The sequence below is a fragment of the Cryptotermes secundus genome, unplaced genomic scaffold (assembly GCF_002891405.2).
Source record: "Cryptotermes secundus unplaced genomic scaffold, Csec_1.0 scaffold111, whole genome shotgun sequence".
Classification (NCBI taxonomy): Eukaryota; Metazoa; Arthropoda; class Insecta; order Blattodea; family Kalotermitidae; genus Cryptotermes; species Cryptotermes secundus.
In genome coordinates, this window is record NW_019733319.1 from 980,287 (window position 1) to 993,932 (window position 13,646).

A 13,646-nucleotide genomic window follows, 5' to 3' on the forward strand; every position below is an offset into this window, starting at 1 on the left:
GAAGTTGATAATGACAGGGAGAGTGTTTTAGATGTTAAATTTTGAGCTGGGTGCAGTGTGACAGCGACGTGAGTGTTATACACCTGATGATGGCCGTCTGAGGCCGAAACATGTAGTGTAGGGGAACAAGATCAAAGACACAAAATATATTGTTTGCCCTTGAGACGGAGTTTTTATCATTATATCATTTAAATTTTTAATTTAAAAACTATAGCCAATAAATTAAAATACGACTACAGCCTATACACACTACGAGTAAATATATGGATCCTCACCCGCCGTAGCCTGGCGAGCAACTGAAGTAGTGTGGACGAAGTTTTACGAACTCAAGGCTGACGAGCACGAGCACGAGTAATGTGAACGCGCCTTGACATCTAAGAGACAGAGTTACTGTTACAAATAAACTGAAGTAGCTAAACTTGCTCAGTCCGTATAGTAATTAGGCTGGATAACCTGAGTTCGATTCTCGGCCAGAGTAGGAATTTTCCTTTTCACCACTGCAGCCAGCCTGATCCTGAGGTAGACACAGCGTCCTATCCTATTTGGCTGTTTCCCATAAGCTCTAGGGAGCTAACATGATGACTCTCGTCCATTCTTTACGTCTTCATGAAGAAGCGTTTAATTAAACATACTAAAAAAGTAAAGTAAGTAAAACTATCCCTGTAACAGGCCGTGAAGGCCCATAGGTTTGTAAGACGTCGAGGCTCCCACACTTTGTCTAGGCAATCGGCTCAAAGATGGCGGTAAGGTTTTCAGCCCTACGTGTCGGCCGCGCTTTACCCCCAGGAAGATTTCTGGTACTCATTTCTGTTAGAGGCTAAGTTGACCCCAGGTCCATAGTGCGGCTGGAATGATTAGGTAAATTGAAAATTTCACCTCATCGTGACTCGAACCCGTGACCTTCTGGTTTATAGCATTTCACCTCAACCAACGACGCTACTGCGTGCCCCTTAATTAAACACAGGGGGCAACAGAAATGTACAAAGTTGTCTCTGTGCTTAAATAATAAAGCACTATGCCATGAAGACGGGTCGGGGAAGAATGGATTCAGCACTTGTTGGAGGGGAGTGGTCAGCTTCACTCCCCGGCCGCTTTACCCTCGGAGAAAGAGCCCTCGGTACCCGTTTAATAGGAGGTCTGTTGGGCCCCAGAACCGGTCTGGACGACGTGTAGAGGACAAAGGTCTTGTTCCTGCTGGGACTTGAACTCCGATCTCTCGGCCGTTCAGTCCGTAACCAGTCGCTGTACCGACTGAGCTATCCCGGATCCTCAAGCACAGTGACAGCCTGAAGAAATGAAATGACGGAGGAAAAATAAATTCATTTGCAGGTCATCGATCTCCTAAACCCTGGCACCGCACGGAAACCCCTGGCTGTGCGGTGGTCGAAGAAGTCGAGGGGTTTCTTCGTAGAGAACCTGTTCACCGTGGACTGCGAAGAGCTAGACGACCTTCTGGCTGTGCTGGAAGAAGGTAATTTTATGATGTTCTTCATTTTAACTCGCATAAAAGTGATGGTTATACCGCCATGACTCGGCCGTCAAAGCCTCGTTTGCGTTGACGGGTGTAAACTATTAGAAGACGTGGTTGATCTGCAGGTAATAGAGACTTCATTCTTTTATGGACCCAAACTTTGAGCGACGGTTTGCAGGGTAAATAGGAATATTTATGTGATTTCATATAAAAACACTTAACTTGTGTTTCTTCTCATCCTATTTATCAGTCTTCTTCTCCGTCACCTTCTTGGTCCTGTTTTCAACCCTTTGTTTTTTTTTGTCCTTTTCTTGATATTCTTTTCCGGTCTAGAACCACAAGATTAACGGCCGTGGGGATCCGTTGCGCTGAACACGCGACACTCTCTATCCACAAAAGCTGGCACTAACTTCGCCGACAAGTGGCGGTCGCTCGGTAAGTATAGTTCGCTTGCCGACTACAGGCCACGGAGTTTTCTTGATATTATTTTATTTCTTTATTTCTTTTTTTTCTTCTCCCTCTTCTTCTGCTTATTCATCATTTATTTCTCCAACTACCTGAGACACAAGTGGACACTGAAAATTATCAACGTACAGAAGTCTACATGTTTGTGTACTGCTGAGATCCGACCTCCCGGACATTACAGTGCTACTGTCCGACGTAACGTTCGGACTTGCGCTGAAGGGCATAAAAGGATTGGCGTGTTTACTGGTTTATAAAATGCGTTGCGATTTGAAAAGTAAATCTAACCTGTATATAGGCTGATATTTCAGACTTTTATTGTAAGAGACGAAGAGTAATTTTAGACTTATTTTTGAGGAAAGAAATGTGTCCTACTCCTCGAAGGATAACGTATACTGTGGATCCTATCTAACACACAGCTTTGTGATGTGTGCCAGGTATGAGGAACCGTTCGGTGGGACGACACAACATGAATGACTATTCCAGTCGCAGCCACACGATCCTGACCGTTCACATCACATCCGAGCAGCAGGTGAGTGTCTGCAAGTTCTTTATGTGTTGACCTGCCTGCCTTGCCCCTCACGTTAGTTCCGGATGTGTCAGTCAGATAATACAAATTAATAACCTTGAAACCAATTGATTCTTTAGGGGGCACTTACAAGATCGGTACCCTTCTCATACCCCCCTGTACATCGTATGGCCAAGCGTTGCAAGGTTAGGACTGTTACAAATTCAAGGTTATAATATGCGAGGCAGTGGGTTGAGATACTGTAGCTAGTCACTCACTCTTCCACAGCCTCGGAGCGGACTCCATAGAAAACACGTCCATTGTCTAGCAGTGGACATTTACTGATTTCCAGAATGCGCGTCTACCGGTCCGCTACAGAGCAATGGATGTCCTTCTATTTTTGAGCACGTATGTTGCGGGAATGTATTTACCGAGCCATTGCCTAGCAATGGACATATGCGTCAAAATATTATCCTACAATCTACGTCTAGCCCTTGCTATTGGTACTTTTATTTGATTCTCCTATCAAAACCCTAAAGGCATCCACTCTTATGTGTGCTACATATCCTGCCCATCTCATTCTCCTTGACTTGATCATTCTAAAAATAATTATACCCCTACCATATTGAAGCAGTAATATGCTTGATTGCCTGAAGATCTGTGAGAATGGCCGAATCATTAAGAGTATATTATGTTGAACATTGTCTATTTTCCATGATACATTTAGCATTCGCGACTTTTTTAATATATGCTTTCTCATCATGTGTTATTTTATATTGTGGCATTTTACTGCCTGACATAACTGCCTTAATATTGAACGTTAAACTTAATATTACTTATGGCATTCTGTGTGTTGTGTCAATCAACTCCACTGAAACGTGACAAACCCTGATGCTGATGACGATGCCCATTGTTTTCCATTGACAGATGGGAGAAGATGGCGTCTTCATTTCCAAACAGGGGAAGATAAACTTCGTTGACTTGGCGGGTAGCGAAATGACCAAGAAGACGCACAGCGAAGGGAAGACGCTAGAGGAGGCCAACAACATCAACAAGTCCCTCATGGTCCTTGGTAAGTGCCACTAAATTCAATGACTGAAACGGACACCTAACGGAAGACATGTACATGCGGGTCCTGTGACACATCTAGTGTAACGTTTCCTGCAGAATAGTGAACAGAAATTGAAGACGAGAAGTTAACGTAGCGGTAAAAATTGTAGTAAAACCTGTCGTTAATGGAACCTGAATTGAACGGAAAACTGTTGTATCGAGAACGTGAAAACAGGGAGAGAGCTACTGTATAATTACCTCCAACGAATTAAAATATTTATAGCATACATATAGAGCTGGGTTAGCGCAATCGGTATAGTGACTGGCTACGGGCTGGACGATGGAGCGGTCGGAGTTCGAGTCTCTGTATGGTTAAGAATTTTCTCTTCTCCACGTCTTCCATACCGACCCTGGAGCACAACCAGTCTCCTATCCAATGGGTACCGGGAGCGTGAAGCTGACCACTCATCTCCAATTGGTACCCAGGTCAAGAGAACGTGGATCTATACATCCACTCCCCCATACGTCTTCACGACATATGTTTAATTAGTTAAGCTCAGGAACAGTTTTAAAAATTTAAATTAATTTATTGCATAAACAGAAAGAAGGAGCAAGAATTTAACGGAAAATCGGCTGCATGAACATTCACTGCTTTCTATTCATTTGGTTCATATTCCATTTCTATCGCTGTTTGTCGTGTTGAAAAGAAACGCCTGATGACTGAAGAAGGGCCTGGAGAAATTTCCCGAAACGTCTGTGCCATATCTATGGCATTCAGCAGTAAGTGATTGTGAGGCGTAGTTTGTAGGTATCTGTAAACTTGTTCCCGACTGGAGTGAACTTCATAATTCCTTAATCTAACTTACCAGATATTTGATGAGTTTGATACTCTCTCAGCTGTGACTATGAGGAGGTTATCTTCTGGATTGTAACGCCGTATAGTTTAGTGGATGTCCACCGATATTTCGGAGAAAAATATCGCTTCCATTTTCATGGTCGAAGAGTAAACTAAGCAAGAAATCAGAAATAATGAGGCGACAAGCGGATCCATTTCAGCCTGCTTATTGCTGGTTTCTTACCTGTGTTCTTCTTCGACCCTGAAGATGGAAGCAATGCCCTCCTCTGGAACGTCACTGGAATTATACTGAACTATACAATTATAATACAGAAGATAACACTCTCAACAGACCTTCATTTTACGTATTTTGCATGTACTTTCCCCTGAACGTAACAACAAAATTTTGGTGTAGAAACAAACATATTTGAAAATGCTTCCATCGCCTGTTAATATCAAGAGCGAGGAAGACAAATGAAAGTTCAACATGTTGATAATGTTTCTAAACACACATATTTTGTATGTACTTCTGTGGGTCATATGTCATTATGTTTATGCCTTTGGTTTCGGGACAGAACACGTACATAGATAGTGACATTCAAATCGGTATCACACGGTCTCAGTTGGGTATTGATCGCGAGACCATTATCGGCCATAAGACATAGTGTCATTCAGAAAGTTTTGCAATCGACTGAGCATCGAGAGCACTTGTCTTGCCACATAGCTTTTACTTTCTAATATTGTATAGCACTATGATGTATTCAGAACCGGATGTAAGGGGGAGCGACCGGGCCCTCCACAAACCAGAAATGGAATGCACAGATTTTGTTAAGACATTTACTTCTCTAAAACACAAAATGTTGTCTTATATTTTTAGTTATTGTAAAAAATAAAAAAAAAAGTTTTCATGACAATTTTTTTGTTACTAATGGGGACCTCAACATTTCGATTGCGCCGAGGCCCACACAGTTGTAAATCAGGCACTGGTATCACGTGTGGATCAACGCCAAGTTATGAAACCAAAAAGGACGCTACTGCTTTATCATTATAAGCCAGCTTCTCTTAATAAAAAGAGATATACTAGGAGCTGTGGCACTTGTAACCAGAGTGACTGTGTAAAAGACAGAGAAGAATGTTGTCAATTTTAGTGATTTTAGCCACATTGGCAGTGTTCGCCTTCCGAATCTACCTGCAGTCCCTAGAATTACGGGCAGGGACCATCCTTCAAACGTATTCCCGGTACTATCACACGTCGCTCCTAAGGTCTTCGGTCTTTCAATATCTTTTAATATTTTCAAGGGATTTTCAGGTTCCGGGGCATAAAAATTAAGGTCAAATATTAATTTTGCTGAAAGTGTTTATTTTTCGACGGGTATTTCACTAGAAATCTCTAATTTATATGAAACACGAGTTAAACTGTATGTTTGTATCGATGTACCTCATCGTGGGGCTAGAATAGCTCAGTCAGTACAGTGACTAGTTTACGGGGTTAGGTAAAAAAGTAAAGTTGTCCCATGTGTTCATCTAATTAAGCACTAAGCCATGAAGGCGTATGGGGGAGTGGATGTATAGATCCATATTTTCTTGACCTCAGCACTAGCTGGAGGTGAGTGGTCAGCTTCATGCCCCTGCAGTTTTACCCCCGGGGGAAAAGCCCCTGGTAACCATTAGGTAGGAGGCTGGGTGGACTCCATAGTCAGTCTGGACGACATGGGGAAGCTAAAATTCTTGCCCCCCACCGGGACTGGAACTCCGATCCCTTGGTCGTCCAGGTCATAGCCAGTTGCTTTACCGACTGAGCTATCTCGGCTCTTTAATAGATGGAAGAGGAATGTGTTCTCGATTGTAGGCACGGACGGGAGAATTTTCTCTTCTCTGCAGCGTTGAAGCCGGTTCTGAGGCCACCAGCCTATTCGGTGGGTACCGGGAGGGCTTTCGCTGGGTATAAAACAGCCGGTGCTTCAAGTTCACCACCCACCCTCATTTGGTACGGACTCACATAAAAATTCACACAGATATACTTCTACTCTCCACAAGTCTCTATGGCGTGGCGATCACTGTGAACAGGGACAAATTTAATTCATATTTTGCGTATTATCCTACTAGAAGCTGACCCATGACATAATATCAAGTGCAACAGCGAGCTACTGAATGGACGATAGGGTCCAAAATCCTGGAAGAAGCAAGAAATTGTTCTCTATTGCACAGGGTCCAGACCCACCCAACCTCCTACCCAATGGGTACTGGGGCTCTTAACCCGGAGGATAAAGTCATTGCCGCGTGAAGCTGACCACTCACCTCCAGCTAGTGTCGAGGTCAAGAAAATGTGGATCTATACATCCACTTCCCCATACGACTTCATGGCATGGTGCTTAATTAGTTAAGCACAGGGACAACTTTACCTTAGCTTTTACCATGATCATATACTCACCACTCAAGTTTTCGTCCTTTCTGACACGCATGGACTCGAAGAATCGATGTTAAAACGAAATGAGCTGGAAGGCCATGTGGTACTCCATTAATGCTCAGTGTTCAACTGTTTTCTGAAGAACCATACACGCACTCACATGAATTTGCTCTAAAAACGAGTCTTGAAGTACTGACAAAATTAAAACTGAACTTATGATGTTAGGTTATAACTTTATCCTGGAGTAAATCGGCATACGTGTTAAGCTGACCGCTCACTTCCATCTAGTGCCCAGGTTAAGAATGCATGAGTTTATATCTCCAGCATCGTACACGTCTTTTTGACGTTGTGCTTAATTACGCACAGAGGAAATTTTGCTTTTCTGTAGCTTTGCGTATGATAACTTTAAGAGCCGCATTACAAAACAAAGAAGTGAGAAGCAAAGTTCTTTGAGTAATTTACGGGCCTGCTTTCAAGAGAACGAGTTCTTATGTATAGAGGACTTCGTATGACTTAGAGGAATTACCGTATTTACGCATGTATAGGCCGCAGCACAATTTTCAGACAGAAATTATAGAAAAAATAATTTTCTTGGAATATTATTTCAGGAGTAGAAATTATTCCGAAAAAATTATGAATATATTTTTTTAAATGAAGTGTGATTTCGAATATTTCGAATATAAGCCGCACCCCAGTTTTCCTCTTGAATTTTTGGCAAAAAATGTGCGGCCTATACATGTGTAAATACGGTAGTTAGGTATTTATTTCTGTGTTGTCTTTCTGCAGATACGAAAGAATATTTCATATGAAGTGTATACATATATTTGTGGTCTATACGCATACAAGTTTCCTTAGTGGATCCTTTGTAACCGTTATCAAAGTTAATTATGTACACTGATTCAGGGAGCGGTCGGCTTGTTGCCTTACATTCTCCAAAATCAATTACCTTAATAAAACGTCAATATTAATTGATGGTGTATCACCACATAACGTTGATAGGCAAGGTGAGAAGCAGCAACAATATGGCTTCCTCGTCAGACGTTTCACGGCCACCTTGTTGATATTATTATAGCAAATTTCTGCAGCAAGTTCCATGAAAGTCCATCAGTTGTTTGCTGGGTAACGGCATTTACATTCCACTATCAGAACATGGGAATGAAGCTAAGACAAGCCTGTCTGGCGTTGATGGAGAAACCATAGAAGAGAGAAACTCAAGACAAAAGATAAAATAAAGTAACAAGAGAACGAGGGAAAAAATTTTTCAGTTTAGAAAAAGACAGACCTGAAGGAGAAGAAATGGAGAAAGTCGAACAACAACAAGAATGGGGGGGGGGAATTGAAGCTAAGAAGATACACGAAGAAAGAATAAGAAGAAATAAGGGGAAGGAAGAGCAGGATAAAAACGGAAGAAGGGCGAAGGAGGACACGGATAATATGTGAGCTTATGAAGAAAATCGGAAAGGAAGTGAACAGAAAACGAGGATTTGAGGGAGGAAGAATATACAGACTTAAGTTCAATGTATAGAGAGAGATGGATACCAAGGATAAGAAGAGAAGATAGAATATAAGTAGCAGAATAATAAAAAGAGCAGTGTGTACTCGTATGAGGAGAAGGAATGTATAAACTTCAACACTTAAGTGTACAGGCAGTAACACATCCCAGCTGATCAGTGCTTGGCTAGATCTGAAGCCTGGAGCCAGTCGAGAATGGTCAGTCATCTGGTCTGAAGTCAGCACGCGAACATGTCGCATGTCTACACACGACCACTTGCAATTTTAATGACATAATGCGATACCTGAACCCAGTTTCTTACAGCCCCCCCTCCCCCTCTTATTTGGACGCCTCCCCACACTGACAGTGATGAAGCACAAGGTTTCATCAATATTTCAGAATCCTTTTATTGGAAGCAATCGTCGAGGTCAAGGCGACAAACGAATAAGTTAATAATTCTTTACGTCGTTCGTATCAGCACTAGGACATGAAGCCTGTACAGAGCGAACTGTTAGACGCCTCAGAGTGTCAAAATAAGCCGGTCGTCTACTTGTGGAGTCGAAAGATTTTGTGAAACCACGAGCGTTTTCTCTAGCTACGGTGATGGTAAGTCCATGCATTCTGTTTCAGTGCACGTCTAGCTGATGGTGCTTATCCTCTATACAGGGTAACAGAAATTCCCTGTAACAGAACAGTCTGTAGATGTCAATTTATTTTACTATTGGGTTACATTCTCATCATCATCTTTGGCAAAACAGTCCTTTTGAACCTTAGCATTTAGAAGATTCTGCCAGATTTATCTACTCGTGATTATATTTTTCTAGTTTATTTCCATCGCAGTTTTAATATCGTTGTCCACTCTGTATTCCCATCTCAGTTCAGGCCTTCCTTTCTTTCGTCTGCCTTCTGGTTTGACAACAAGAATTCTTTTCGCCGGTTGTTGCTGGTCCATTCGAACAACATGACCAGCCCATTTCAACCTACCCTTGTCCTAATACAAAGCATACAATTCGTTAATTGTACCTGATTCCACATTCATTGTTGTTTCGCGCCATATATGGACCTCAAAACTTATCCTTCCAAGATAGTAGGAGATTTTTCACTAAATATAGACAATACCCACGTTTCCGATGCGTATGTTAGGATTGGGATGCGTGCAGAAGGAATTAATGTGCTGGAAAGAGTTACTTCATATGTATTCCTAAATTGAGAATGTACATGTGTACTGAGTGTGTATCTCGCGGTGTTTCAGGGTACTGCATTGCTTCACTCAGCGACTCACGCAAGAAAGGAGGCCACATCCCGTACCGGGACAGCAAGCTGACGAAGCTCCTGGCAGACAGCCTTGCCGGAAACGGTGTCACCCTTATGGTCAGTGTTCGGACATTGGACTGGAGCGTGATCTTTCGAATGTCGTGATGAGCCCGACAAAGCTTCCCTTTTCAGTCCAGTTATCTATCGTATGACACACACCAAATCTAATTTATTTTGTAGAATTTCAGTTTCTCGTAGTGGTTGTTAAGAAGTTTACTATCTTCTGGGATATAACGTCTTATAGTTCGTTGAAAGTCAACCAACGTTTCGGAGGAACATATCTGCCATCTTGAAGGTCGAATAAGCTGACCAAGATACCAGAGTGAAATCAGGTGGAAAGCCGAGGGTCACTCTGGTTTATTCGACCCTGAAGACGGAAGCGACATGTTCTTCCGAAACGTCGGTTGACTTTCAATGGACTACATGGCGTTACTTCCATTCTGTCGGTTCCCGAAGCTGCGTCGCGTACAATTCAAGAGCACCTTCAGATTAGTAAACTTGCCTTACAGAGAAGTCAGCAGGCCGCGCCATAGCTCAAGCGGTTAGTCTCTTAGATGATACGAATAGTAATCTTCTAATCTCTTTTGTTTGAATTTCAAAACCGTCGGGCTCAGACAGTGATGTAGAACATATTTTTTTATGTCGGGATGACCCAAACGCAGGTTTCCGTTTGAGGCTAATACACATATATCTGAACATGTGACACATTGCCAGGTTAATTTTCTTCGCTTGAATCTGAAAACCGCTGAACTCGATATACAGAGGTAAGTAAAAAATCAACATATGATTATTGACAGTACGTATAATTACACAGTAGCCAGACATATCTTACGTTCCTTTAGAATGCCTTGATATTTAACCTTTAAAGACTGATTTTTTTCCAAATAATATTGTAACGGATCTTGTCAACGATGCGAACAAGCAAGAAACAATTAAGCTCAAGGAGTACAGACGAGTACAAGAAACCAGCCTGTGAAGGTTTAACGTGTGATTTTAAGACTTTATGTGCGCTATAGTGCAGTGATACTGGAAGTGAGAATTTTGAAGTTCCTGTATTATAAATCCGTGAACACTAGTGCAGATAAACTGAAGAGATCAGCGTGGAGTGCATTGTAGTGTGAAAATCAGTAGCAGTATTATAATTATATGTATTTACTGCCTGTAGGTTGTTAATAAATCTAATTACCAAGCCAAACCCGTGGCTTAGTCACTGATACACGTGATAATATATAAATATTCAGTTCGTACCTCACAGGAAATACATTACGTATCTGCTACAGAGACCAACATGTTCATGCTGTATAGGGTTATGATGGCTGTTTTTATGAGACTCAGTCGAAATATACAACTACACTCTGCGGACAGAATGTAGAGTTTTAGTATGTCAGAGCAGATGGTACATGCACGGTGTGTCCAGGATCCATTAGGACTAATTTTTTTTTTAATTTGCCCTGCAATGCCATTTGTTGGCGAGTTGTGGCGTTAAGATTCTTGAAATTTCAGCTGTGGCTGTCTATAATTTCAAAGCGCAAACATCGCTGCATCATGTGTTCTGACCTTGAATGTAACAGTACTGTTCTGACGCTCGTCGGAAAATGGCGGTTGAACAGAGAGCCAATATCAAATTTTGTTTGAAGTTAGGCAAAACAGCCGGAGAAGCGAACGAAATGATGAAAAGTGTGTACGGTAGTGATTCTTTGATCCACTCGAACATTTTTCTATGGTATGCTGCATTTCGTGACAGCAGGGAGGACATTGAAGACGCTCCAAGTGCATCAAAGCCGAGAACAAGTCGCACTGAAGAAAATGTGAAAAAAGTGACGGAAATCCTTGCATCAGACAGATGTGTTTCTGCAAGACTCATCGAGGATCTTCTGGGAATACCAAAAAATTCTGTGCATCAAATTTTGGGAGAACGGAAGGTCTGTGGGCAGTTTGTACCACACGTGCTGTCAGGCGATGAAAAACATGCCAGAGTGGAACACTGCAAAGACATGTTGCGGTCGGCCCAAAGTGATACAAAATTTACAAAATCGATTGTTAATGGTGACGAGACATGGTGTTTTCAATATGAGCCTCTCAGAAAGCGGTAGAGTGCAGAGTGCCGCGTGGTTGAGCCCAAAGAAGCCGAAATCAAAGTGCGCATGCAAAAGAGTCGAGTAAAACACTGCTAACCGTTTTCTTCGATTCCAAAGGAATCATTCACAAGGAATTTCTACCAGAAGCTCAAACAGTGAATCCTGATTATTATCTCGGAGACCTCAATTGTTTGTTGGCGAGAATTCTTCGAATTCGACCTGAATATCGAGAGCAAGGTTCCTGGTCGCTCCTCGACGACAATGCCCCACCCCACAAAACGAAGATCGTGCGCGATTTTTTGGCCAGAAAAGGGATCACAGTCCTTGATCATCCTCGTATTCGCCAGATTTGGCTCCAGTAGATTTCTGGTTGTTCACAAAAGTTAAGTTGGCGATGAAAGGAGACCGTCACGACACCATCCAGGACATCCAAAGGGAATCTACCGCAGTTTTAAATGCGATTCCACAAAAGGAGTACAGTGACTGTTTTCGAAAACTTTTCAATTGATTCCAGCTATGTACTGGTTCAGGAGACTATTCTGAATAAAAAAGTGAAATTTTGAAAATACGAGTAATTCACATCTTGTATTTTTAATGAACACAGTCCTAACAGAGCCTGGACACACTCTTTATAGAAACCACTGGGCTTTAAAGGGTTAGCGCATTTGGCTTCGTGGTGGTGAGTTTCCTGATCCCGTCATAGTGAACTGTCTTCTGTTCGCTCTTAATCAAATCTCGCACCGCTGACAAAACGACCACTTCAATTATTTACAGATCACGTGAGAAATAGGACGATCTGCTGATAATGAAGGAGGTTCAAACTGATTAATAACTTGGAGTTACTTCCGTAAACTGAGCTCTAAATTATTTTAGTATATACTGCACGAGAATGCCTTTTCTCCTATAAGTTCTTTGCAGTCTCAGATACCTCCTTCATCGGTTTCTATTGGAGTTTCTTTCCGATACAATTGCAGTTGTTGCAAAATCAATCATACTCTCAATAAATTACACAAATATTAATTTTTCCCGTTTAGTTTTGTAAATATATATATGTCATTTTTCACTGGCTCTACAGCCCCCTTGGGCTCTGGCCTCTGATTTTTCAATTTCATGATCAATTTTACAGACGGTAGGACTCCTTGGACGAGTGATCAGCTCGTCGCAAGGCCTATATCTAAGCAGAGGGGAACACAAAAACAGAATAAATACATACAAAATATCCATGCCTTGTTTGGGAATCGAACCCACGATCCTGGTTTCCGAGCGAGAGAAAACAGTACATGCCCTATACCGCCCGGCTACCGTGAACGGGTAGTAAATATATACCATATCAAAATGCGTTCATAAAATGGTAGATCTTAACTGGACGTAGTTTTATCATAGTCCGACGTTTCGGGTGAGGATCAGCTCAAGAATATATGAAGCTCAAAGCCAGCACTCTGTATAGTAAGGGGGATATTGTGCCGGTGCAGACTACCTTTAGAATGCATGACCTGTTAAGATACTTCATTGAAATCCGTTTGAATAGCTCCAGAGAAGTACCTTTCCTATTTATATCGGAAGTCATATTCCTTCCCTGTGCAGTTTATTCCTCAATACTTCCCAGATGAGTGTTCATTCCTCGTGCTTAGTATTCGGAAGGTCCTGGGTTGAATTCACGGCTCAGAAGTTGACATTAGTAACAGAATTTTTCATCTTGGTTCAGTTCAGTCCCTACAGATAAATACTGGGACTGTACCTTCATTTCACCGCTGTATGCCCTAAGCAGCTTGAAAGCTTACAACACTCGCAGCTAATAAGGGAACACACATCAGAAGACGCGGTTTACGCAGAAAATAAGGAAAAAGACCCCGTAGTGAAGGAACCACATGCAAGTTTTAATTAAGACAAATAAGATAAATTATCTTAACAAGTTTTAACGAGTGTACTTTTATCATAGTTGACAAATACGGACTTTTTAAATAGTTTTTAAATGGTGTTGTGAAAACATATGAAGGCAAGCAATAGATTGACGTAATTGGGACACCTG

General features: G+C 41.9%; 1 protein-coding gene across 4 annotated transcripts in view; it reads left to right on the forward strand.

Moving 5' to 3' along the window:
* The window catches only part of LOC111867902 (kinesin-like protein KIF12), a 153,945-nt gene that overhangs the window by 124,009 nt on the left and 16,290 nt on the right, over nucleotides 1–13,646 (forward strand). For all 4 annotated transcript variants that reach the window (XM_033752849.1, XM_023858117.2, XM_023858119.2 and 1 more), the window contains 4 exons: nucleotides 1,330–1,471; nucleotides 2,371–2,465; nucleotides 3,369–3,513; nucleotides 9,478–9,596. In XM_033752849.1, coding sequence (XP_033608740.1) covers nucleotides 1,330–1,471; nucleotides 2,371–2,465; nucleotides 3,369–3,513; nucleotides 9,478–9,596 — 501 coding nt within the window. The remainder of the gene's footprint in view (nucleotides 1–1,329; nucleotides 1,472–2,370; nucleotides 2,466–3,368; nucleotides 3,514–9,477; nucleotides 9,597–13,646) is intronic.